This window comes from Marmota marmota, unplaced genomic scaffold, assembly GCF_001458135.2.
Source record: "Marmota marmota marmota unplaced genomic scaffold, marMar, whole genome shotgun sequence".
In the NCBI taxonomy this organism is placed as follows: domain Eukaryota; kingdom Metazoa; phylum Chordata; class Mammalia; order Rodentia; family Sciuridae; genus Marmota; species Marmota marmota.
In genome coordinates this window covers 20,395,746-20,422,770 of record NW_026000196.1, presented here as the reverse complement: position 1 = coordinate 20,422,770, position 27,025 = coordinate 20,395,746, and the positions used below count along the sequence as shown (strand labels likewise).

General features: G+C 46.4%; 1 protein-coding gene and 1 long non-coding RNA gene across 2 annotated transcripts in view; one reads left to right on the top strand and one right to left on the bottom strand.

Moving 5' to 3' along the window:
- LOC125612515 overlaps window positions 1-9,784 on the top strand; it is a 28,222-nt gene extending 18,438 nt beyond the window's left edge. The window contains exon 3 of the long non-coding RNA XR_007342940.1: window positions 9,130-9,784. This is a non-coding gene — a long non-coding RNA (uncharacterized LOC125612515). The remainder of the gene's footprint in view (window positions 1-9,129) is intronic.
- Window positions 9,785-13,010: 3,226 nt separating this feature from the next.
- The window catches only part of Klf13 (Kruppel like factor 13), a 44,393-nt gene continuing 30,378 nt past the window's right edge, over window positions 13,011-27,025 (bottom strand). The window contains exon 3 of the mRNA XM_048790147.1: window positions 13,011-16,589. Coding sequence (XP_048646104.1) covers window positions 16,300-16,589 — 290 coding nt within the window. The 3' untranslated portion in view covers window positions 13,011-16,299. The remainder of the gene's footprint in view (window positions 16,590-27,025) is intronic.

The following is a 27,025-nucleotide window of genomic DNA, read 5'->3' as shown; positions in this document are numbered from 1 at the left end:
CCCCCAGCCCCTAAAGCCCAACCCACAGCTTCCTCAAGCTCCCCATAGTCCCACCCCCAGCTTCCCAAAGTCCCACCCATGGTCCCCCCAAACCCCACCCTAAGCCAATCCACAGTCCTCCTTGGCCCCCCACGGTCATTTAAAGCCCCACTGAACACCCCCCAACTTCCCACAGAGCCCTAACTCAGAGTTCCTCTCAGTCCCTCAACACCTTCCCTATAACTTTCCAGAGCCCCCTTTCTGCTCTCCCCAGATCCTCCATCTCTTCCACAGCCCATTGAGAATGAAGAGTCCTTTCCTGTATCCGCATCCTAGTAAGGATCAGGACAAGGTGCCACACTGAGGGGCCATGGGCACTTCCTCAGCACAGATGCCAAGAAAGTCAGGGTCAGGGCATGATGTGTGGTCTGGGCTTCAGAGGATGAGTGAAATTTGAGTCGAGAGGCCTGTCTCAGCTTGAGGAGCAGACCCTGGAGAAAAACAGGAAAGTAAACACGGGGCTAATACTGAAAGAAAGAGTAAGAGATAGGAAGATCAATTCAGCAAGTCCGCCTTCGAGTAACATGGAGCCCATAACGGAAAGAACAGTGAAGGAGGAATAGTAGCAGTAATATATTAGACACATTTCAGACCTACAGAGTCAGAGTCTTCAGATGGAGGGGTCCATGGAATACAGGTTGAAGGAACAATGTCTGCTCTTAGAAAGGTCCGTAGGAAAGTGCAGAGCAGCAGTGGACAAGATCAGCTGACTGACTTCAAAAACAGTAAAAGTTAAGATGTTTGCTGCAAAGGCTGAGAACCCTAGTGTGTCAGACTTCCCATGTGTTACAACGCACACAAAAGAACAGGGAAGTAATTTTGAACTTAGTTTTCTGTATTGGGCTAAATTATCAATCAATAATGGACGGAATAACAATGTTTTCAGAATTTTGAGGATTCAAAACAGCCAGATGTAGTGGTACATGCCTGTAAACTCAGCTGTTCTGCAGATCGAGGCAGGAGGATCACAAGTTCAAGGCTTACCTCAGTGACTTAGAAAGACCCTGTCTCTCTGGGTTGGGGTTGTGGCTCAGTGGTAGAGCGCTCGCCTCGCACGTGCAAGACCTTGGGTTCGATCCTCAGCACCACATACAAAAAAAAATAAACAAGTGAAATAAAGGTGTTGTGTCCAACTACAACTAAAAAATAAATTAAAAAAAATAAAAAAGAAAAAAAAAGAAAGACCCTGTCTCAAAAATGAAAAAGACTGGGATGTAGCTCAGTGGTAGAGTATTCCCAAATGGAAGAAAAAAAGAATAAGTAAAAAACAAACCCACCTGCCACACATCCTTTCTGGGACCATTATTTGAGAATATATTCCAGGAAAGTGAGAAAGAAAGATATGAGATTTATACTATGCACTGACCCACTAGAGGGTGGTGAGTCTCAAGTACTGTGTGTAGACTGGGGGGAGGGGGGCGGGGCAGATTAGAGAAGGAGAGGAGGCAAGGGGACAAAAAGATAGTAAAACTGAGGTGAGGCACAAGCATGTTATTATTCTGCAAATAAGAGGTTAGGAAGTTGGACACGGTGGCACACACCTATAATTCCAGTGGCTCAGGAGGCTGAGGCAGGAGGATTACAAATTCAAAGCCAGCCTCAGCAACTTAGCAAGGCCCTAAGCAATTTAGAGAGACCCTGTCTCAAAATAAAAAAATAAAATAAAAAATAAAAAGGGTTGGAGATGTGGCTCAATGGTTAAGTGCCCTTGGGTTCGATTCCTGCTTCCAAAAATAAACAGATAAATAAATAGGTAAGGATTAAAAACTATAGAAAAAAAACAAGTGTATAATAAAATTAAGTTTCAATTACATAGCAAACTAAAATGTGATATGACTTGGAGGTACAGATAAAGTGAAAAATGAACTCACCCAATGAATTTGCTCCTTTATTTGTTTATTTTTATCTTGTAAGAGGGTCTCACTGTATTCCTCATGCTGGCCTGGAACTTTGGAGCTCAAGAGATTCTTCCTGCCTCAGCCTGCAGAGTAGCTGGGACTATTGGTGCACATCACCAAGCCCAGCTCCCAATCTGCTCTTGATTCTGGGAATGTATTCTTTGAGTGGGCTGAGATGGAGGTGTCCACATTAGGCCAACAAAGAAGTAAACGTCCCCCTGGGCTCAGTTTCCCCTGTGCAGTGAGTACTGTAACATTGGTGGGCTCAGCCCAGGGTGGAACCATTGGAATCCACCTTTATTACAGTCAAACTTTGCAAAAGCACCTGGGGCTTTGGGGAGTGAGTAGAAAGGGGAGTCAAAACACAGAGCAAAGGTGGAGTGACAGACAGGAGAGAGAAAGTGTGTTAGTAGTTTCAGGGAGAAACTTCCAGAAGAGTTGAAACATTCCCCATGAACGGGAGGTGGAGAATGTGGGAGGGACAGGCAGGAGAAGGAGTTAATTACTGTATTCAGCCTCCATATCAGAGAGTCGGTATATCTTATCAAACGCTCATAAAGCACAAAACAGGAGGACCAGCATTTTATTGAGGCTTAAGAGAATGGCCAATGAAAAACAGAAAGGTAAGAAAGGGTTTAACCCTGCCTGGGATGGTGGAACTGGTGTGGAAGGTAGGGTAGTCAGAGGTGGGAGAGGATGGAGAGACATTTTACCATTAGGTTTTGTTTTGTGTATTATTTGCTTTTGTAAAGCCTTTTTACTGGGGGTTACTTTGACTAGAATTTTCAAATTTAAAAACTAGAACAAATCGAATTACTTTCCAAGTCTTTGAACACCGTGACTCAACACTCCATAAAATACACGGATTTTGCTGTTTGACTTCTTTTAAGCATTTCCACTGGCATTTCTCAGTTAGTTTTACAGCCATCACCAAATGTAGACAGACCATGCATTCTTTACCCTATTGTCCACAGGAAGGAAAAACAGTTTCCGGTGCTTGTCCCAGGGCACAGTGCCATCTGGGGAGAAGAACAGCAACCGCCCTTGGTGTTCAGGAGTCTGCAGGTGCCAGGGCGGGTGTCTGCCATCCCTTGCTACACTAGGGCAGATTTATGAAAACTGCTCTTGTTTCAGAGGCATCTCAGCAAGGAGCTCAGCCCCTTCTCCTCCCTGGCTGGAGCCAGAGCAGTCGGTCCCCCCCCCCCATGTTATTTGGTGGCTTGTGTCCAAATTAGTGCTGTGATCCAGCGGCCAGACTCCCTGGAAGCACTCCTATGTTGGAGCAAACCTCTGCCCAGTGCAGGGAGCATCCTGGTCACAGCCATCTGTACACACATCTGCACATTGCAGTTGGATAAGCCCAGGTGACGCACAGGAGCCCCATCCTTAGACCATGTAACTCAAATGTTTCCTACTTAGAAAAATACAGAGAAAGGAAACAATAAACCCATTGCTCCTGACAACTGCTCTAATAAATCCTATATCAATGTAATGTTGCAGGCACAGTTGAAACCCCCTTGGGCCCCTTCTGAACCACCCTGTCCTGACCTTGGGGTTAACCTTCCCCATGTGATTTCATGGTGGGTAGGATATTTGTCAGCTCAGGCTACTGAAACCAACTACCATACATTGGGTGACTTAAACATTTATTACTTACATTTCTGGGGGCAGGGAAGTTCAAGAGCAAGACCTCAGCAGATCCAATGTCTGGTGAGGGCATGCCTCCTGGGTTTGCAGAGGGCTGCCTACTCCTTGTATCCTCCCATGGCCAAGACAGAATTTATCCCTCTTGTGTCTCTTATAAAGGCACAGATTCAATTTAGGAGGATTATGAAATCATGAGATCCACCCTCTGACTTCATCACTTCCCAAACACTCCACCTCCAAACACCATCCCATTGGGGGATTAGGTTTCAACCTATGAATTCTGGGTGGGGGAGGGGTTGGGGGAGGGGGACAGGCATTCAGTCCATGGCAGGTTTGGCGGCAGGAGGAGCACCCGGCATTGCTAGGTATGTTTCCTGCTCCTTTGCAGCTTGCTAACTTGGCGGTGCCACTTTTGGATGGTAGTGTGACACATCCAGCTTTACATCACGCCTTTGCACCGATGTGTAGGTGACCATGGGGGCACATCTACATGTGAACTCACGCTGGGGTCAGGTGGGGTGAGTCCCAACACCCTTTCCTCAAGGGCAGGGCCATGACTGCTGATGGAGGTCCCTGGGATGGAGTTGGGGCACATTGTACCTTGCCTTTGGCAAGATCTTTGCCTCACAGAAGTGCTGCTGAAGGTTGTATGTGAGCAGTTTTGAAAACTTAGAAAACAAACAAAAACAAGGAAATAAGTCATCTGGCTTTTCATTACTCTAAGATAACAAGGGCTGGAGTTTAAGTCTCTTGTGTGCCTTTTTTTAAGTAGGCATGTCTACATGACAACATAATCACATAGAGAAAAATGTTTACATATGATGTGGTTCTACTTTGCATAGTGTTTTGTAACCTGCCTTTTAAAATTTTTTTGTGGTAAAGTCAGCAATTGATATGGGAGAACTCTTAAGAGTATGTTTATGGTTAAAAGACAGACAAGAGGCAGGGGACAGTTCTGTTCATCAGTGTAATCTTGCAATGACAATTTGCCAAAAACACCATTGTGAATCAGTCAGCAACCTTGTGTGCAGGGATCTGTGTTGATGATTCCTCCTAAGAGGTGCACAGGGAGCAGCTGATTGTTCAGGTCATAGTGATATTTATTGTGGATCCTCACCTGGTGCTCCTGGAGAATTCATAAGTAAATCATGACCCAAATGTTGTGAGGTTGGGAATGGAAGATATTAGGATAGGGACAGTCATAAAGAATGAGCCCCAGAATTATCAAAAGATAACAAGTGTTGGCAAGAATTTGGAGAAAAGGGAAGAATCCTTGCATCCTTTTGGTGGAAATATAAATTAGTACAACTAATATGAAAAACAATGCACAGGTTCCTCAAAAAATTAAAACTAGAACTACCATATGTTCCAGCAACCCCATTCTGGCGGTATACATTTAAGGGAAATGAAACCAGTATGTTGAAGAGATATCTGCATTCCTGTGTTTAAACTGCAGCACTATTCACAATAGCCAAGATAATGAAACAACCTAAGTGTCCATCAACTGACGAATGGATAGAGAAAATATAGAACATATACACAGTGGAATATTATTTAGCCAATAGGGAGAGATTGGGTAAGAAGTTATAATTTCACAGGAAGAATAGATTCTGGTGTTAGGGTAAATACAACTAATGATAACATAGTATATACTTTTAAAGCTAGAAGAAAGGATTTTGAATGTTTTACCACAAAGAAATGATAAATACTTCAGGTGATGGGCATGCTAATTACCCCGATTTGATCATTATTCAGTACACACATATATGAAAATAACAGTACACTCCATAAATATGTGTCAATCAAAACATTTTTAAAGAAAGGAGCCCTGGAACTGGGATCAGGAGACCTACTGAGGTCACCAGGGCTTCCCACCTGTTTGGAAATGAGAGCAATGATTGTCACTGCTCTGCGCTGGCCGTCTCTCGGTGCCAGGAGGTCTGAGTGGGTGGGTGCAGCCTCTTGACACACCGGTAGCCTAGGGAAATCATGGCTATGTAGGTGAAAGGCTTTGCTTGGCTGCTTGGAGGACTCCAAAGGGAGGCCTGAGATCCACAGTGCCTGGGACTGGTCCCCAGGGGGCAGTTTGTGTATCATCTTGGGGGACACTGTATTGGAAATGATAGGCTGCTGGGCGTAGGCCCATAACAAGCAACCAGAACAGAGATGAGTGTTCAGCTCCATGTTGTTAAGTCACTGGTCTTCTGGGACAACCCTCTGATGACAGGGAATAGAAAGGGGGCACCCCCAAATTGGTTAGAATAATTCTCTATTTAATCCAGAGTTTAAGGCAGTGGTGGTCAATGGATCAATCAGATCAAGATCCTTCCCTGACTTTTGTCAGTGTGTACTCTGGGAGAGCCACTTTACCTCTTCGAGCCTCATTTCCTCTGTGACCCTGAATTAGGAATGTTCACACCTCCCTCTGAGATGGCTCAAATGACAATGACATAACAAGTTCACAGCATGGCACCTGGTCTGCAGTGGGCAGATGCATGTCAAACATTAAGGGAAAGTGGAGAAGCTGGACCACCTGGTGCCTGCAGGTGTCTGGGGCAGGGAACAGCCATGTGAGCCAGTCAGCCTCCATTTCCCACAGTTTGGTCCTGGTCCCCTCCATATTGAGATAGTCCAGCAGGGCTTGCTCCCCACAGATCCCTTTCCCAGCAAATGTGGGAGTGGAGGCCAGGTCCTGAGGGGGCTGAGGGCCTGGGCACAGGCACAATTCCAGCCGCCTTGGTTCCTGGCACGTAATGACTCCTGAGAATTTCTGATAACCTGATACAGTCCATGGCCAAGACTGATTACTGCCATGGAAGACGAGCCTCAAAAGACTTCTCCAAGGCTGCATGGACAGCCCGTTGAGAGCTGAAGGCTCAGGCTGGTTGTGCCTGGCATGAAGATCCAAGTCCTTTCCCCAGCACTGGGAGGTCACCACCGTGAGCAAGGCTCTGCACACTGGGCGGGCAGTGGCCAGTCACCTGGGTGCCGGCCCTCGAGGACCAACCTGTTTTTAAGAACTGTAGCACAGTGATAAATAATTTCATTGGTATTCTGCTTTTCAAAGGTGAGGAATTAAAGGAAAATACTATGAAGGACTAAAAATCACAGCTGGAAGAAACAGTTTAGTTTAATTCAACCACATATGCTTCCCTTGCAGGGACCACAGGGGTCTCCACCCAGACAGGAGGCAGTTCATCCAACCCTGCGTTTCTCACATGCAGCCTGCACTGCTGCTCTGCTCCCTGGGCTCAGGAAGATGTAAGAAGGACCTACTGGTGGTGGGAGAACCTTGGATTATCCGGTGGGCCAGATGCAATCAAAAGGGTCCCCATAGGGGGAAAGCAGGAGGGCAGAGAGAGGTTACCCTGGCTGGCTTTGAAGACAGAGAGAGGCCACAAGCCAAGGAATGTAGGTGGCTTCTAAGAGACTCCAGGAGGAACTAACTTTGGTTTTAGCCCTGGTAAGACTCTCAAAGCTAAGACCTCTAGAGCTATAAGAGAATAAACATGGATTGCTCTAGGCCAATGTTTGTGGAAACTTGCTGCAACAGTAATAGGGAATTAATCCAGGACCCGGATTTTGAACACTACCTTCTATTTAAACATACCTGTCTTATCACTACTGCTATGGAATCTTGCTCCCTGATGTGTGATTGTGCAAGAAAATTGGGCAAAGAAATTACCCCTGCCAGGAAAAACTGGGTGCCTTTACTGGGTTTGATCACTTTCCCACTAAGAAGACCTTAGGAGTGGGGCTAACAGTAAGAATTGTATCATGGTGTACATGTGATGTTTGACGGGGTGGAAGGGGATGGAGGCACCCTCTTCCTCATTACATATGAGTGTTAATTACGCACTGCCTCACCTATTATTCAAGGTCCTCAGCAGTCAACCCCAACCTACCAAAGGCCAATGCACACTCCAACATTACTGACAGACTAGGAGAAAATGTCTGAAGGTCTTGATGATTATGCCCCGGTGAGTCCCCCTGGAAAACCCTGTGGCCTTTCCTTTGTACACTAACCAGGCTCCTTCTAGAATAAAATTATTTCATGGCATTTCTAGCAAGCAGTGTTTCAGCACCTACTTGAATTCCTCCAGCAACAGGGCAATCACTGCCAGCAGGCCAGCACTGAGGGACAGTGCTATGGTTTGAGTAGGGCTTATCCCTTTAGAAGTTTAATCTACATAGTGAGGTACTAAGAGGGTAGATGCTTAATTGGACTATAATGCTTAGAGGTGGGGCATTTGTGGTGTGATTAGGAGAGGTCGTCAGGGTGGAGCCCTCATGATTGAATACTGGTGGCTTTATAAGGAGAGAAACCAGAGGACAGAGGACAGACAAATTCATTCTCTCTCTCAGCTGTTTCAGGACTCTGCCTGCAAGAAGGTCATCATCAGATGTGACCCCTCAATCATTAGCACTCGGAGACAAAAATAAACCTCTTTTCTTTATAACTTACCCAGTCTGTGATATTATATTATTGGCAACAGGAAACAGACTCAGGTCAATGGTAAGTCCTTTCTTTGAGAGGCAGATGTAATTTGTGGGCCTTGGCCAGTCTCTGTCCTCTAGGATGACAGGAGCCTGTCAATCCCTCCACCAGATGCTACCCTAAACCTGACCAGGATGCCACCAGACTTGGCCCATCACCTAATGGCAAAATTTTTGACTTTTTAAACCAAGTTCTGATAAAAAATGCAGAGGGATTTAGCCTCAGGAATGTCCTGAAACTGATCACTCAGGACATTGAGTCTCAGAGATCTTGCCAGCCACAGATCCTCCTCAAAATGCTTTATTATTTTGCCTACTTTTCTTCATTGTCTACAGGACAATGAGAAGAAAATGTGCTATGTGGCATGTAAAACATACTAATATGTTTATTTATTAAAACACCACAACAGTAAAGCCTCTGGCTTGCTGTTATGGTTTGGATATGGAATGTTCCCCAAAAGCTCATGTATTGACGGTGATGTAGGGATGTTCAGAGGTGGGACTCATTAGTGGATTAATCCATTTGAAGGATTAATTATTTGAATAGACTACTGGATGATACCTATAGGCAGATGGGGCATGTTGGAGGAAGTCGGTCACTGAGGATGTGCCCTTGGGGACTGTATCTTGTACCTGGTCCCCCCACTCTCTCTCTCTGCATCTTTGCTGCCATGAGCTGAGCAGCTTTCCTTTGCCACACCTTCCCCCCATGATGTTCTGCCCCTAGTCAAGCCCAAGGCAATGGAGTTGGCTGACCATGAATTAAATCCTCTGAAATTATGAGGCAAAATAAGTCTTTCCTACTCTAAGTTGTTCTTGTTGGGTATTTTGGTCACAGCAAAAAAAGCTGATAAACACACTAATTGAAGTGTTGTCTTCCTCCTACATTATTGAGGAGGTTTCAGGCCTCAGGAGACTCCTGGTTCCTGAGATATGGTCCAGTCTTCTGGAAAGGAACTCCAGCAGGAATTTATAGCCTCTTTCAAATCTCAGCTGTGACATAACTGATGGACCACTTTTTCCTTTTTTCCTGTCAATATTTTTAAAGCATCTAGGGATCCTATCAACACACCACTATTTATGGAAGTGGATCCATCCTGCAGTTGCCAGCTATAAAAGTTCCTGAGCAAGAAGGAAACTGTCTCAGAGAAGGCAGAACAGCGGCTGTCCTGGGGAAAGACTCCAGCTGATAATGGGCTCCAAATGTCTTGGCACCAGCAAGGATTTTGTTTGAAAATGTGTCCTTGTGTTTATGACTGTTCAGTATGTGCTTGGGTGTACTCATTTCACACCCCCTCCTCCTAATCTCAGACACAATGTCTATCAGGAATGTCTATCAGGAAATGCCTGCCAGTGTCCATAGTAGCTTCAGAAAACAACAACAACAAAAACCCACCATTGATCAACTACAATGCCTTCATTTGTTTTTTGTATTTTAAATTTCTTGGTGGTTTTCATTTACTTTGTAAAGAGGTATTGATTTAAGAACAGTATGCAGTGTGTTGATCCAGGCTGAGGGTGCAGAGGCACATGTATCTTCTTTTACATGCTATAGCAGGCACAGGCCAAGGGTCTGACCCACTCAGCCACCTAATGGTGGGCTTCCCATCACCTCTGTTGAGAACCATCACCTGCCTCTGAGGGTAGCCAGGGGCAGTTAATGATCACATCTGGTATCAATAAACACCTTCCAGCTCCCTGGACCTGTCCCTCTGGCAGTGTACTTTATAGTCAGTGTCCCTGATTGACTGCAAGAACTTTAGTAGCAAGGAGTGGGAACAGTTTCTAGACTCTGGGCAGAAGGTTTAGAGGAACGGGTATCTGAGACTGAGAGATGCAACTGTTGCTGCCCAGGGGGAGGAAATACCTAGGTGTTTGTGTGGGACGCTGTAGTTTAGATCCTAAGTGTCCCCTAAAGCCCATGTGACAAAGTCTTGCTCCCCAAGATGGCACTACGGGGAGGTGATCAAGGCTTTAAGTGGGGTTTAGTGGGAGGTCTTTTGACCATTAGGAGCATGCCCTTGGAGGGGATTGTGGGACCCCACCCACTTTTTTCCCTCTTCTTGGTCTTGAGGTGAACAGCTGTGATCTGCTACCCATTCTTACCATAATGTGCTGCCTCACCACAGGCCTAAAAGCAGTGGGACCAACCATGGACTGAAAGCACAAACCAAAGTAACCCTTTTTTCTTTATAAGTTGATTATCTCAGGTATATGTTACAGTAATGAAGAGCTAAAACATTTATGCCCTTTGAAAGAAACTGCTGTCACCATCTCCCTTTGTCCTCTGTGCTCACTGGGATGGAAGGAGAAATGGAGCCCTCAAGATCTGAAATAGAACCCTACAGGCAGGAAGGGACAGCCAGAAGAGAACCTACCCTCCATACGACCATTATATAGTCTTCCTGCCAGGATAAGGCCTGCAAAGTTCCAGGTAAGTTGCTGCCCCTCAGCCAATAAGGGCAGCTTGAGTTTCACTTCCATTTCAGTTCCCTTCCCCTCCCAGAGCCTCTGCAAGACATGCCCATTGTAGGAACCAGCTCTGGCAATAAAATAATGAATCATAAATTTTATTCAAAATGTAAACGTCACTAAACATGCATACATGTTAAAACAATAAAATTTACAATTTCGTTAATTTTTTTTTTTTGCATAGGACATCATTACAATATAGAATCTATGCCTTACAAAATACATACAAAGTTTAATCCGAGCAAGCCAAGGCCAGATTGGGAACTGTACAACTGTAATACTTCACTGTAGTGATCCAGAAAAGATGAAATGTGGCCTTCGGAAGCATGGTGGGGAATTGGTTTTAAAAAACAACAAAAACAAAACAATATTTCTACAGAAAAGGAAATTGTGAACTCGATGGAAATGGTGTTGGACCCTTGGATTCTGCCTTGGGATTTTGGCAAATGATTCCAGAGAAGCTCCACCAATGGTTTTGGGTGGGAAAGGGTCACTTGGGTGTACCCAGTGTAACTACCCAAGCAGTTCCTGGTCACCAGGGAGCCACAGTAAGCAGCTCCAAACCCACCAATGCATAGTTGCTCAGTAGAGAGCCCCATGCTGACATTGATGGGGGTCCTCAGCACTGGGCACCTGAGGCTTCTCCCAGGTGAGGGAGGGGAAGAGTCTCCCACTCACACACCCACAGACACTGACTGGAGAAGAGACACTGGGGTTGATAACACCCCATTATGGTGCCTGTGCCAAGCTGGGAAGAGGGGGAGCATGGAAATGTGGGGAGGGATCTTCCAAGCACAAGGAATAGGATCCTGTGCTGAGTGGAAGGGACAAACTGACCAGTGATGGTCTCCTGCAAGCACTCAGCTTGCACACTGGTTTCCAAACAAACATGTGCAGTCATCAGTCAACAGGTCCTCTAGGAGGGCATCAGTGAGAAAAGACTCCAGAGTCCCCAGGAGAAAGTTGCACGTGCATTCATCCTGTCCCCTTTCTGACTTCCTGTCCCATTCCACCTGCCCCCATCCTGGAATGTATGATGCAGGGCAGGGGAGGCTGCCTCTCTCCCATCCTGTTTATTTTTAAATAAAAGTAGTAATGTTTTAAAGCTGTACTGAGAAGGGAGAGGCTGGGCAAAGCCAGGTGGCTACACTGCAAGTCCAATAGTGGTAGGGGCTAGTAGAAACCTCTTCCCTCCTGGACACAGGGCTCCTGCCTGATTCCACTCTTCTCAGGGCTAGAGCCAGCCAACAGGAAGAAGGGTCTCTCCCTCAATGGTGTTCAGGCATCTATCAGTAGTAAGCTGGACTATGCATCCAAATTCTGGTACAAAATTCTCTGGAATGTGTCCAGGACAAATCTTTGAAACTTCAGAATCAGGAAAATTAGCCACAGGACCTGGCTCTTCCAGGGGCTACTTTGCTTTCAAAACCTATCAGCCCACATCGGCATTTTAGCTTTGGAAGATATAGTCATCCAGGATGACATACAGAAATGTTGGGTAGCAAAAGATGTGGTTAACTTATTAAGCATTTCTTATCATTCAAAATGTGTCTAATACATCAAGCTCTTTAAAACTTCCAGCAGTTTTGACCAAATGGCCTTTTTAAACATGGGTTTAAAAAAAAAAAAATCAGTGACACCTCTCAGAAATCAAAATAATCAGGTAGCCTTGTTAAAAACAAAAAAACAAAAACACAAACAAAACAAAAACAAAAAACAAAAAAACCAGGAGCTGAGAAACGAGGCCACACTATTGCCCAGATCACATCTTCCTGTAGGGTAGCGTATCTGCCCAGCGGAGATCCTGGATGAGGTCCTAGGAAGTGCTAAAACCCTGTGCAGTACATTTAAGTACCTGCTTCTGGCAAGAAAGAGGCTGGGCCACATGACTGGGGGACAGAAATCTTGAATGAAGACCCAGTAGTTCTTCTACCACTCACTCAGGACCTCAGAAAGCCACCAACCCTCTCTACTCATCCCCACCTCTGAATCATCCTCCAGGGATCTGAGCCCTTGCCCAGGTGAGGTCTGGGGTCACCAGTGTGCGGAGGTCTGCACCTGGAGGCTGCACCGTGGCAAATCCTGCACCTACCCCGATGCATGGCCTCAAAGTAGAGGTGGGTGTGTTGGAGGGGGGCAATCTTGTACCTCAAATCCCATGGGTGGGGAGTGCAGCAAGATGCATAGGGGCATATCCAGGACCACATTCTCTTCCAGGGCATCACTGCCCATCTCTATGTAGCACCCATCAGGAGAGGACCCCAAGGCCCTTTGTGGAAAGGGCTGTGTTGTCTGTTTTTCCATATGGCTGTAGGATTCAGTAGGCATTTGGGGAGTTTACAACCATTCCCCTAATATGGCTGACAAGGGGTTTTCTTGTTTGGGACATGAGCCGAACACCAGCCTTCTGATGGCTGGGTCCAGTCACTTTTAGACGTCTTTTTTTTTTTTTTTTTAAATTTAAGGGAAACTCTCCCTTTACTCAGGCACCCTTCATTTTGAGATCTCTGCCTCTGTGGCCTGCTAGAGCTGAAGTATGTCCCCAAATAAAGATTTGATTGGGAGCCCTATGGGTTCCTTAATCCCACCGAAATCAGCAATCATGGCCATAAACTACAAAAATGAAAGACCCTGAAGTAGACCCAGGCCGGGAAGACAATCTACATCTTAGAAGGCATCCCTCGTTTCATGATGAGATGGAAACCTGCTAATGAGAACCCATGTGAACTGAGCCTGAGATTTAGATTCTTCCCCCCACCCTTCAATGAGATGAATTTAAGCCCCAGATGATTCTGGAGGGTGCAGCCAGGATGCCCAGGGGGAAACTCCCTTCGGGTGCCCTGCCCCCATCTCCCAGGCCAGGCCTATGGTTGAAGGACCGCACCCTGCCATTACACGAGAACCACTTTGGGAATGAAGACACACTCATTTGCCAAAAATAGCCAATGCCTGCATATTTCTGTTTTAAGGCAATATTACCCTTCCATCTATCAGATGGAACAGCCCTGGGTCATTTAGAGGGAAAATTAAATTAAGTGCTCTCTTTGGAAACAGCCTATCCCACTTTCCCTCCCCCACCCCCCACCCCACTCTAAAACAAACCAGCTCTTTCTTTTATTCCAATATGACTGGGTTTAGAGTTCTTTTTCCCCTTCCTATGTGCAGACAGATGTGAAGTTAGAAAACCCCTTGTGATGCTGTAGGCAAGTCACAAGGAGACACCTGGCTCCTCCAGTGGAGAGTGCTTTTCTGGCCGTGTGGGACATGCCACTCCCTCTCCCTGCCTTCGGAACCATAAACATGGGTGCACCAAAGGACTTTGGAATAAAATTCCTGAACCTGGAATGTGAATTCCTGAGACATGAAATGTGGTCAGAGTGTGGCTTTCTCTGCCTCACACAGAAACAACTTTGGGAGGGACCTCACTTTGGAACCAGACATGAAGATTGCCACATCCCCAGCATCCAGGGCTCTCTTCTTCAAGGTCCATACCACATATTCTACTCTCCCCCAAACCAAATGCAAGCTGAGCTATTATAGGGCCCAAAGGCAGCAGGGGGACCAGGGGGGCTGAATCTGCACTAATGAGATAGCCCCTGCCCCACCATCCCCACCCACAGCACAAACAACGTCACAGACCAAATGGGTACCTACTGTGCTACACAGAAGCCACCACATGCCATTAGCCACTTCCAGATAAGTAGAGCTGGAAATAGGTATCCATAGCATCACAGATGGCATGGTGCCACGTGCACAGCTGCTGTAGATAGAGGGCACCCATCCACTCTGAAGTTGGCATGACACATCAGCCAGAAGCTACAGGCTCCAGCTGGGCCTGGATCGCTGGGGTTTTTCTGTGCTGTACCCCACACAATGTGTGGGCTGGGATGGAAGCAGAATGACTACAACCAAGGCACTCTGGGCCTGGGAAGCCCATCTATGGCCCACTGAGTCCCAAGGGCCATTCCTCATCAAAGTGAGAGATCTCTGCAAGATACTATAACCCGAGTTCACCCCAACTCATCCCAACACACACACACACACACACACACACACACACACACTCTGTCCTGGGGCCTTGTATTTACAGGCCCCAATCCTTGAAAGGAAGGCAAGGCGCAACATGGGCCTTGCAGGGCTAGGCTGGACACTCCACAGGTCTGCAGAGGTGCTTGCTGGAATCCAGCCTAACTGCCCTGGTCTGGGGCTCGAACACCAACCCAGCCCAGGTCAAGGCTTCATAAGAAACTGCCTCAGCTCTCTGCTTTTCCTCCCCTACCAAAAGGCTGGCAATGGGGCGATGCAGGCTAGGCGTGGCCTGGGGTCTCCAGGCAGGGCAGGCAGAAGCAAGAGGGAAAGGGAGATAAGTTCTGGCGACAACAAGAAGCCGGAGGTTTGCTCAGTCTGTACCACCAGACATGAAGGGTCTGAGAAAAGTGTTTCCCACAACTTTCCGTCTGGTGTTCCCTGGGGAGAAAAGAGAATGCACATTCTCCAACAGCACTTCCCATGATATTGGCTGCGCCACTCTTGAAAAGTTCCAAGTCACAATGTTCTGGTCTTTTGCCACTGAACAGTCTCTGTGAAGTGCTGCGAACACATGCACACACATGGCCACTCACATAGACCTTCTGACTGAGAAAGCAACATGATGGTCTTGCCCACTGTTTCAAACAAAGGTGACTCCATAGCAGCATGGGAGAGCTAGGGAACTGGGTACACCGACACTTCATAAAATCATTTTAGAAAACCAGAATTCCCAGGCTCTATTTTCCAGTCAGAGAATATGGTATAATAGTGAAGGGTCCCTGGTGCTGTCTGTTGGGCAGTGGGGGCCCAGACAGGTGGAACCCAGGCTGTCTCCTTAGAGATTGGATGGTGTGATTTTGTGCCCAGCCAGGGCTTGCGTCTCTGCTTCCATTTTTCCAAGGGGCCCAGGAGAGGGCTCCTGAAGGTAGGGAGTGAGACAGGCAGTGCCAGTCATGGAGGGCAGATGACACTCTCCACAATTCCCCCAAGTAGAGTGCTCCTTTGACCTGTCATGGCTTAAGGCATCCCTCGTGAGGTGGCCTGTCCCTCAGACCCATCTGCATTTTGAGCCAAGCCTATGTGGCCAAGGATGGAGGCTGAGTGGATGGGTAGAAGGGAGGGGGAGGACGTGTCGCCTCACCACTAAAGGATCTGCCTTGGAATCACAAATGTCAGTGACCACATCTACTCCCAGCTGATGGACTGACCCACATGCATGCTGAGCTCCACCTGCACTGGTTGGCCTGCTCTGTCCCCAGTGTGTTCCCAAACCTAATAGAAAATTCCAGAGTGCAAATCTATGTACAGAGTAAGGCGGCAGGAAGGGGTGCCCTCACTGACCTCGTGGAACGTGTCCATCCCTGAGAAAGGGGGTTCGACACCGCTGAATCGCAACTTTGTGGGTATCTCCATTGTGCAATTTGTGGATGATGTTTTTTGAAATTTTTTTTTGTTTTTTTTCTTCTTTTGATTTTTTTTTGTTTTGCTTTTTTTTTAACAAATTGACTTTGACACCTGAGGTGAAGAAAAGTGTTTTTACGTGGACTTTTCATGAAGTTCTTGCTCTTTTTTTCTTATTACAAAAGGAAAGGGCACGGACTGACAAAGAGGAGGTGAGAGCGGCTGCTCATGGCTGTTGTCAGGGTAGGGGTCCTTGGCTGGGCGCGGGGCTGGCGGAGGGACTGGCGGGGCTGTGCTGCTGTGGGTCCAGTGGGGCTCAGGGTGAACTGGCTGGGCTGATGGTGGGGCTGCTGGCATCAGAGCGGCTGTAGTCGCTGAGTGAGCCGGTCCGCGAGCCCCCACCACGCCGCTGCAGCATGCCGGGGTGGAAGTTGGCGTGGCGGCGAGCATGCTTCGTCAGGTGATCGCTGCGCATGAAGCGCTTCTCGCAGATAGGGCAGCTGAACTTCTTCTCACCAGTGTGTGTGCGGTAGTGCCGTGCAAGCTCATCAGAGCGTGCGAACTTCTTGTTGCAGTCCTGCCAGCTGCAGGCAAAGGGCCTCTCACCTGTGGGGCGACAGAAGCAGAGAATCAGTCTCAGTGTGCACAGTGACACCTAGGATCTTCTGTATGTGTCCGTGCCCTCCCCCATGGCCAAGGTGTGTCCACTCACCATCCCCCAGAGTGGCTCTCTATCCCTACACTCCTGCTCCATCTCATTTACTATGACTTCTCATCAATGCCCTATGCCCTATCTTCTTCATCTTCTGTGTCAAATACATCAGGGTAAAGGTGAAGGTGAACCATGGCCTACCAGCCACCACACTTGGGATGGAAGCAGATGACAGCTCCCAGGATAAAACAGCAGCATTTCCAGCATAGAAGTTGTAGAGTATATGGTTTGTATATGGGCCAGGACTGGTGGTCTCTGGCATTGGACCCCCTAAGTATATGGCATCCAACATGCCCACGCAGGGTTAGCTCTCCCCAGCCCTAGGGGAGTGGGGGTATAGGCTCATGCTGTGGTTCCACCTGCTTGCAGGAGCCAAGCTGGCCCACACTGGCCCTATGGGAACCACACCTCAGCTCCCAGATCCCTGAACAGCAAGAAGACAATGTCTACACCTAAGAGTCCTGTCACCACTCCAACCTTCTCAGTTTCTTCAGTATGTAACATGAGGGGGTTAGTCTGGGCATTTTCCAGGGCCCAGCCTCCTCTGCTTTCTCTGAGAGAACTTTGTGTGGCTAGCCAACAAAGGCCAGCAGAGGAGACTTCAACAGGTTCCTATTAGATTCGAGCATGGTAACAGATAGGGTGGTGGACCAGAACACCCCAAAAGGGGCCTACACAGTTGGGGAGAAAGCAAACACAGTGAGCCCAGTTGGGAGGTCATGAAGATCATTTTATAGTCAAGATTCTTCTCCCCTTCTCCCACACCTTGCTCAGAACATGAAGCAGGCTTGCATTTACCAAAGCAAAACAAACAAAAAATCACATTAATTGTTTAAGGAGAATTGGTGTGGATGGGGGTGCTTTGGCACCTTTAGCCTTTCCAGCACTGGGACACAGTCACTCTTCCTCCCTCCTCTACACAGACCCTAAAGCAGACTGCTAGTCTTTGAAACTGGCCCACCTATGCTCAGCAGAGGAAATCTACACCACCCACACATCTTTAAATATAAAGATTTAAATATAAAATAAACAGACACTCAAGAATAGTCAGACAGCTAAGGAAAATCAGCAGCACAAAAGGGAAAGGCCAAGAACAACAAAATCACCAATTCCAGATGAAAAAGAGTGAAGCCAGGAAACAGAAGAGAAAGTTAACCTAACAATTCTAATTAGTAATTCTTTGAGGAACTGGAGACAAAATTTGATGCATAAAGCAAACAGAACACCACGGAGAACCATCACCACAACAAAAAAAATAACATTTAGAAATTGAAAATATCACTGCTCAAACAAAAAATTCCATTAAAAAGCTGGAAATATATGCAAGGAAGCATCCCAGAAAATGTGAATGTTGCAGTGTTCTGTTTCCTAGTACTGCTGAAGCCCAGGTCTACGTGAGGCTGAATTTATTCTCATTATTTCTCTTCTTCTGGGGAAGGGTATTTAGGGGACTTTGAAAACCAAGTAGCCATCATCATTTCCCATATCTATTTGACAGTTAAACAGGAGGGGCTAAAAGTTGAAAGCTACAGGGAATTGATCCAGGAGGTCAATGTCTATCTAACAGAAGGTATGGATTGGGAAAATAGAAAAAAAAAAAAAAAGATAGAGTACAAGAAATTACAACAAAATAAGATAGCTTTTGTTTGAGTTTAAAAAAGATAAAAGAGGGAGGGTGGGGAAGGAGAAGGAGAATACCAAGAAGACATTGACCAAGTCAGGAGACTAACAAAGGTGGGCAGAGAACTGAGGAAAGGTGGCCCCTGCTGTGAGAGAATCTCTGAAAAGTAAAAACACTGAGTAAAAAGAAGAGATCACAAAACTTAATAAACAGGGAAGGGAGAAACAAATACCAGGTTATCCATGAGGGAACAAGGCTGGGACAAATACCAGTCTTTTCCTAAGTCACAACGGATGCTAGAAGCAGATTAGGGACTTACAAGTTCACATCTCACAGGCTCCAGCAAAAATGAGAGAAAACTGAGAAGCTAGAGACATGAGTAAATAGTGAAGGGGCATCTCAGGTCAAGAACAAGCTGAGTCCTCAGAGGCCACGAGAACAGTAGACCAGGGCTCACAGGAGGCTATTCCAGGAAGAAAGTGAGTTCTGTGTACCAGAAAGTACAACCAAGAGGCTGGATAAACTTTAGGACACAGGGAAAGCACGTTACTATTCTTTAAAGGAAAAAAAGAGAGGCAATTAGAAACTACAGAATAAATATAAGACACAAAAAAACTGTGGTCCAAATCAGAAGCAAACTAAAATACCATGATTATGTGCAATCAGTGAAGGGCTCTAAATCAAAAAACTGTGTAAGGAGCTTTTCATGTGTCACATTATTTATCCTTCAGAACAACCCAATGAGATGGCAGAAGGAAATGTGATTCCAGCACAGGTCCTGGAAGACAGATGTGAACTTCCAAGTCATGGTCACACAAACCCTAGCACCACATGTCAGTGTTCCGGATCAATATTATAGGCCAAGCTCATAGGACTAAATTGTGGACCTGGCAGAGAATTTCATGGAAAAGTGGAAGATCCAGTGTACAAAAGAAATAAATATGTGAGAAACAGGGTGAGAATTAAAAAGATAATCAATAAAAGGATTTAAATAATATATTCATCAATTTGAGAGGTCAGAGAAGGGATAGCAGTGGAATAAATACTGAAAGTTTCATGGCAAAGAAGTAACAACCTAAATTTTATAAATTGAGAAATAGGAATAAAATCAGTTCACTTATGGAAGAATCCACCCAAACAACTAAAATCAGAAAGAAAAGTGCTGGTCTCTGGGGAGTGGGGCTGACTTGAGAAGATGCTTTTGGTAGTAGGCTTTTCTGTGCTATTGGTCTTTTAAATCATGTGCATTCGTTCCTTTAATAAAAATAAAAAGGAATGTTTAAATATAATTTTTTAAATATCTAGCCCAACATTTCTTACATCATGTTTGAAGAAATGTTAGTATTAAATAAACTGCTAATTGGTTTCAGGGGGAAAAAAAACCTGTCAACAAAAGAGTTTGAGAAATGCTACATGCTAATTCTATGCTTGGACATTCACAATGCATATTAGTCACTAAAATCTCGGAAAGGTCTGGTATTAAATGGTCCAGTATTAAATGTGTCAGGTCAGCCCCTGTGTCCACCACATGCTGATGGTATGTTTTTTAACAAGTTCCTTACTATCTGCAGTGGAGTGAACATTAGCCTTCCAAAAGATATGTCCAAGTCCTAACCTCCAGGACCTTTGAGTGTGGAAAAAAAAAAAGAAGCGTCTGTAGATACAATTAAGGCATAAATTTTAGGATGAGATTGCAAGTGTCCTGAGGAGAGGCAAAGGAAGGGATAGGGATGGGGCAAGGAGAGGGAGAGGAGAATGTAATGTGAAAATGGAGGCAGAAGCTGGAGTGATACATCTCCAAGTCAAGAATACCACGGGTTCCTGGCATCAGAAGACAGAAAAGAAGCTTGGGATGGATTCTCCTCAGAGTCTCCAGAAACAACTAATCCTGCCAATGTCTTGATTTTGGACTTCTGGTTTCAGGAACATTAAGAGTAAATTTCTGGCCAAGTGCAGTGCAACATGCCTATAATCCCAACTATTCAGTAGGCTTAGGCAGGAGGATTGAAAGTTCAAGGCCAGCTTGGGCAATTTAGTGAAATTTTCTCAAATAAAGTAAATAAATAAAAAGGGCTGGGGATACAGTTTGAGGTGGGGGGCACTCCTGAATTCAATCCCCAACTGGATTGGAGGGGGGATAGATGTAAAATTCTGTTGCCTTTAAGTCACCCAGTTTATGGTGTCATAGCATCCGAAAATGAATATACTGCCCTATTCTCTGAGTGGGGTTCCTGTGACGATTCCAGAGGGTTATATGCAACCAGCCTTGGCACTGTTTGGCATATTTCAAATATTTACTCCTGAAATATTAGCTATCATTGCTGCTCTCATCCATTACCCCATCAACTGGGTCTTTTCAGATCTGGGTCTGGTGGGCTCAGATTCACTATTGCTTCTTAGTAGCTCTAGGGTCTTGTTGGGGGCTTTGTCCTTTTCAGGATTCTTCTGCTTATATTCCTGGGAAGCATACAAAGTAGGTATAATTATAGATGGATCATGTGATACTGGGACTGCAGAGAATTGCAGCATATAGGATAAGGTGAAATGGAGGAAGGTGGAGAAGTCTAAAATTGACACTTGACCAGCAATTGGCTCATGGCCTCTCTAGCATCAGCCCCTTTATACTTTTACTGAATGTGTACTCAATGCCTGGCCCTGGGGACATGGTCCTGACTGATGTGATCCTTCCCATTCTGTTCTCTATTCCTCCATATTCCTTTTCTAGGAGAAGCAACAGCCAGTAAACTGGTCTACAAATGGAAGTTATGATTCATGCTGGCAAGGAACAGCACCAACTCTGGCTGGGTAGCCCAAGTGGAGGCATTCAAGTGGCCTCCAGGAGGCTAACAAGGAGAAGCCAGAAGAATGAAGAGGAGCTGGGGGAAAGGGGGACAGAAAACTTCATAAACCAGGGCACTTTTGCTTATAATCTCAGTGGGTCCCTAAAGAGCCTTTGCTTTTATGGGTAATATCCATTGATATGTATTGTATTAGAAAAGAAAAAAAAAATCTTAAACGCAAGCATACTAGATTCTAGTAGCTGTCCAGAGGGATGATGTCATCACACATGAAGTAGCCTCTGCAATATTCCACTGTACTCTTGGGAGAATGAAGGGCAAATAATGTGATTGTTATGAAAAGAACTCTGATCTTGTGGACCCTGAAAGTGTTTCAGGTACTAATAGGTGTCATTCTCTGGCATCACTGAAAAAGCGCTGTTCTGGGGACCCACCTCAGGGTGGTGTGGCTGAGCTGAATGAGCACCAGAGCAAACCAGAGTGAGGGTGGGGCCAGATGGGCATCCTACAGGGAGTGAACCCAGCTCCCATTTCACTGCAAAGAGCACCACTGGACTAAGCAAACTTGTGTTCCCCTTGCTGGACCCAAATCCTGTATCTGCCTCCTCCTACGCATGTGACAAGGAGGCAGAAGTAGTATGACACAACACTCCCAAGGAGAGGGCTCAACTAACTCAGAAATAACAGTGGCTGTGGCTTTCAGGAAGGGGAGCTGGGAATGTATATCCAGACCCCCATAAGGTCTTCCTAGAATCTTAAAGCCACTCCAGATCCCAGGAGAGCCCACTCTGGAAGCTAGGAGAGCTCAGGGGGCCTGAACTGTGTATGCTTGTGTGTTTGGGGGGTGGGGGAAGCAGGAGAATGAAAGGCACAAGACAGGATGGAGATTAAGCTTTGTGAAGAGGAAATGGGCTGAGAGGAAGGGGGCTGGGGACTGGCTTTGTGGAGGCTGAGTGCAGGGAGAGAGCAGAAGGGAGACTGTGGGAGGGCCCCACCACTATGTGGGGGTTGAAGGAGAAGCGAGGCCCTGTGGGGTTTGGGAGGGTTTGCTGGTATCTCAGGGTGAGGAAGTCTTCAGGTGCCTGATCACAAGTATACCAGGCTGCTGGGTGAAAAGCCAGTGGGGGAAGGAGACACATAGGGACAGGGAATGTACCTGGGTACAGGGGCTCGGGGACATGCTGCCGGGGGCCGATGCGTGGGGTGGGGGTGCAGGGTGGAGTGTGCATTGTGGAGAAGGGACGCAGAGTGGGCAGGGACTAAGGTTACATAAATGTTCCCTGGCGCCGCCGCGAGGCCGCCACAAGCTGAGCAGTGCGCACTGAGAGCGATTGCTTCATCTTATCAGGGAACACAGCGTCCCACAGGCTGGTCTTGCCCAAGCCACAGGCCTGGGCGGGAACAGTGTGTTCCCTCCCAGAAGCCGGCCAGGAGTGGAGTGCAGGGGATATCCCCTCCCACCAAAGTCCGGACACAGCACCCACCCTTCTCTGCAGCAGCCACATACAAGTGCAGCTTGGTTCTGAGCACTTAGTTCCAGCTCAAAGACTGATCTCAGACTTGGGCCCTAGCACTGGCTCCCTTCTGCTCCTCCCTCTTGTCTGAAAGACACAACTCTCAATTATCTGGCACAAGTCAGACACCCTTGACCACCCCACCCATAAGGGGAATGAGCTCCTCAGAGCTTCAAGAGCACCTGTACAATTTTGGGGGTGGGATGGGTCTGTGAGCCTTTTGTGGGCAGTCTGGGTGGGAGGTGTCACTTTTTACAATCTCCTCAATGCCTAGCATTGAGCAGGGTCAGAGCTGTTGTCTCCCACCAGGGCTTTTTGCCAGCACAGTCTTCCTATTTAGCCTCAGATCAGGTTGACTGCACCAGCCCACTGGGCTTGAGGAGACCTGGTTGAGCTCCCCTCTAAAGAAGGGAGGGAATGTATCTGAACAGGGGCCTCTGGAAAGGCAGATGAATCATCAATTTCACAGAGTGTCCTGGATCAAAAAAAAAAAAAAACCAAACCTCTGGGGGCCCACAAGGAATCCACATGGGTGTGTGCCAGGGATGCTTGTGTGGTATAGGATGGGGAGATCAGAGGGAGGCACGAAGAGAAATAGCTTCTTCCTAGGCTCCCAGTTCCTGGCTATTCAGCACTGGAGAGCAGGCTGTCATTCATCAATAGATTTGATCTGTGGGCACTGGCTTGGGGCCATTTCCACCTCCCAACCTCAAGCCTGCCAGGTTCTTTACTCCAGGGAGGCCTATTTGCCCTCCCGCTCTAGGGCAGCTCATTGGAGGGTCAAACACTAGCGATGATCAACTGCTAAATTGCCAAAGAAAGCCAGTCACACTATCTTGGGAGATATAAGAAAGGCCTGTCCTCTGAGGCAAGAGTGGGGTAGAGAGCTTTTCTAATTCTTTAGGAGGCCATTTGGCTGCTCTGCTCTCTACAAATGCCAGTGGTTTATGAAGCCACATGGATCTGATATGCAGATGACCTCTCAGGTTGAAAGCTCATACCAAACTATTGAACAGGTGAAAAGAAGTGAGGTCCAGGTGGAGGGAGGAGCTGCAACTCAGCTGGCCTAGCCAAAGGAGGAACAGCTGGGACCCCTCAAGGCTTAGGACTCAGTCTGTAGCAGAGGAGGTGCCTGTTGAGAGGAAATAGTCCTCCTAGCCCCACTCCTTTGTGATGCTTGGAGTTGTCAACTTGCCTGATTCTCAGTTACTGTGAGGGTTAAGGGAGAATTCACTGGAAAGTGAGTGCCTGCTACAAAGTAGTGCGATATACTGTTATCACCTATGAGCCAAGGGGCTCCTGAGAGGTGTGTGCATAAGTGAGCCTGTGGCACTATCTGGGACAGTAACTGTTAGCTACAGAAACTACCCTTGCCCCTGCCCAGAGCTCTCTGGCCTGGTGGTGCTATGGTGGGTGCATCAAGTGTTGCTGATCCTGCACTCCTATACAGCTCACATGCAAGAGCTATCAGGATGCTGGAGGGAGACAGGTCTGGCTGGAGACTGTCACATACAACCTCAGAGTTCACCTTGGACTAATGAGTATCTTGTGTTTCTACAATGGATGCAAAGATGTTTTTTAAAATATATATTTTGGTTGTTGTTCTGCTTTGTTGTGATTTGCTGCAGGATAACTTGATCCTAAATCACCTGGAAAAATAAATAGCCAGAAAACTTCTGTAAATGAAGTATGATGTTGGGGGAAAGGTAACTAGATGAAAGGATAATCAGTATATTATTGTATTAGCTACTAACTGGCCAATGGGGCAGAGAAGGAAGGCCAGAACGGACCCGGTAGGCGAGAGCAACTGCAGGAAGACGTGACATCTCAGTCCCCAGGTGGTGAGGGTCAATAAATGTATTAGAACAATAAAGTAGCATTTTTTAAAGATTGGATCCATACTATACATCTTACACCAGGATAAATTCTAATTGGTATCAAAACACTATATGGTATACCAATTTTTACAATTAGGCAATTGTACAATTTTTATTTATCAGTTAGTTTTTTTTTATTTTTTAAATTTTAAGTTGGTCAAAGACTTAAATGTGAAAAATGAAACCACAAATGTTCTATAAGAAAACATAAGCAAATGATTTTATATTACAAGGATAGATGTTGTTACCATATAAATCAAAGTACAGAAGCCATAAAGGAAACATTGATAAATTTGACTATACTTCATGGACAAAGTCATCATAAACAATGGCAAAAGATAAATGACAGAAAATAATATAGCTTCAGCTGATATCACAAAGGGCTAATCTCTAATGAGAAGAACTCACAGAAATTAGAAGGAAGAAAAACAACACCCCATAGAAAGTTCATATAAAGGGAAATACAAATGGTTCCTGAACACCTGAAAACATTCTCAACCTCCCCCATCAGGGGTTAAAGGCAAAGGAACCCAAGTGAAATACAACTTTATACCTATCAGACTAGGGAGGCCATAGGGAAACAGGCAGTCTAATAAAATCAGGTCCAGAGCAGAATGCATGAAACAGGAGGATAAATAAATATTACAGACAGCTGTATGAACCTGCCTATATGTCCAGAAAGACATTCTGGGAGGCTACCTAGAAAAGTAGGAAGAAATCAACTGGGGGAGACTAAGCAGGTGGAGGACATGAAGGTTGGTGAGAATTTTCCATGGAAAACTACTAAAACCTTTTGGATTCTGAAACACATAAATGCACTGCCTATTCAAAAACTGAAAACGAAAGATACACAGCAAACTGGCTCTTGCTGCCCATAAGTGCTAATTTTAAAAGAGACATTACACACTCTTTGCACACTCCCAGTCAGGATCCCAATTCTGGATTAGGTGCAGCCTTGTATTCTGCAGCAGGCCTCCCAAAATCACTACTCACAAAAGCTTCCCTTAAAATAACAGTGATCAAGGGAGGAGAGGAGAGAAAGTGGGGATGCTGGGGACTGAAATGGAGAGAAAGTGGGGATGCTGAGGACTGAAATCCCATGCATATATGATTTTGTCAAAATGAACCCAATTATTGTGTATAAATATAATGCACTAATAAAAAAAACAATAGCAATGGTCATCTGGCAGATTTTCTTCAGACTATGGAGAGGAAGGGGAGAGATGTGTAGCATTTGAGGATTCTGAGGAATCAAAAAAACAGCAATAAAGTTCAATTTTCCCTTCTAGATGTCCCCCATGGTTGGGAGCCAATGAATCCTTGACAAAGACAAGACCTTAACCACTGTGGGACTACCTGCACCTCCCCTGCTAAAGAAGTAGCATGCTCAAGGTCAGTCAGGGTCTTTGGGAGAGGACATGGTATGGTGTGGGTAGAGACATGAATTCCCTTCCTGTCCCATTTACCAGCGTACACAGCCAGCTCCCCTGCCCCGCCCCCGACTCAGCTCCGTACTCCAGGCCCCCATGTTCTCTTAGCAACTGAGGGAGGGCCCCTTCTTTGGCAATCATTGTGCTCCACTTCCTCTTCCGGTGCTCCCCTTCCCCCAGCCTTTATTTCCTCCCTCTGCTCTTTCCCTGGGTGCTGGTAGAGACCTAAGCTGTACCTTGCTGCAAATGCTCCAATGGCAAGAGCAATTCACAAGACAGCTGCAGGCATGTTCAAGAGATGGAGTTTTACTTTCAGCCTGGGTCAGCTCATCTAACTCTACCAACCTAAAACAGGAAAGTGTCAGTATAGGACCAATCTCAGCGATGAGGAGTCAAACTACTACACCAAGAATTCAGCCTATATTTCACCTAGAAAGAAGAAATTTTCACAGGATCTCCCCACGGTGAATGAAGAATTGCTAAAAGCTGCCCAAGCCATTTTTGTTCCAGGAGGTTAGAAAAGATGAGGAACCATGAAAGCCAATGCTCCATCTGATGGACAAAGATAGCTGGGTCCAGTGCAGGCCACATTGCCAGATGGCCCTCACTCACAATATAGCAAGGTCCCATCCTCCGTATCCTGGACCTCAGGTTCACCAGGAAGGGCCAGCAACTCTCTCCACAGTCAGGCTGCAGTACTTGATCAATTTCCAATTTCATAGCAGGCCTGCAAGAGAGAGGGATCTCCTCCAGCAGAAGGATGGCCAGCTTGAGGATCAGTCAGTCCCCAATGCCCATACAGCAGGAGGCTATGCCTAATGTACAGAAAGAGCTGGGAAGCTGTTTTCTTTGAGGCTTCACCTAAGTGAGGAAAGCTGAGAGAACCCGCCCGAGTACCCACTGTAGACGAGCAAAGTCATCCTGCTGGGGGGTTTAGCAATCCAGATGGGCTCTGCCTCCAGAGCTCTGTCCCCTCAACCAGGCATGCTCCAGGTAGACACATACAGCAGGCTCCATTTTCCTCAGGAAAACAATTTCTAGCTGAACACGGGGGGGGGGGGGGGGGGGGACGGCGCGCGGGGGACGGGGA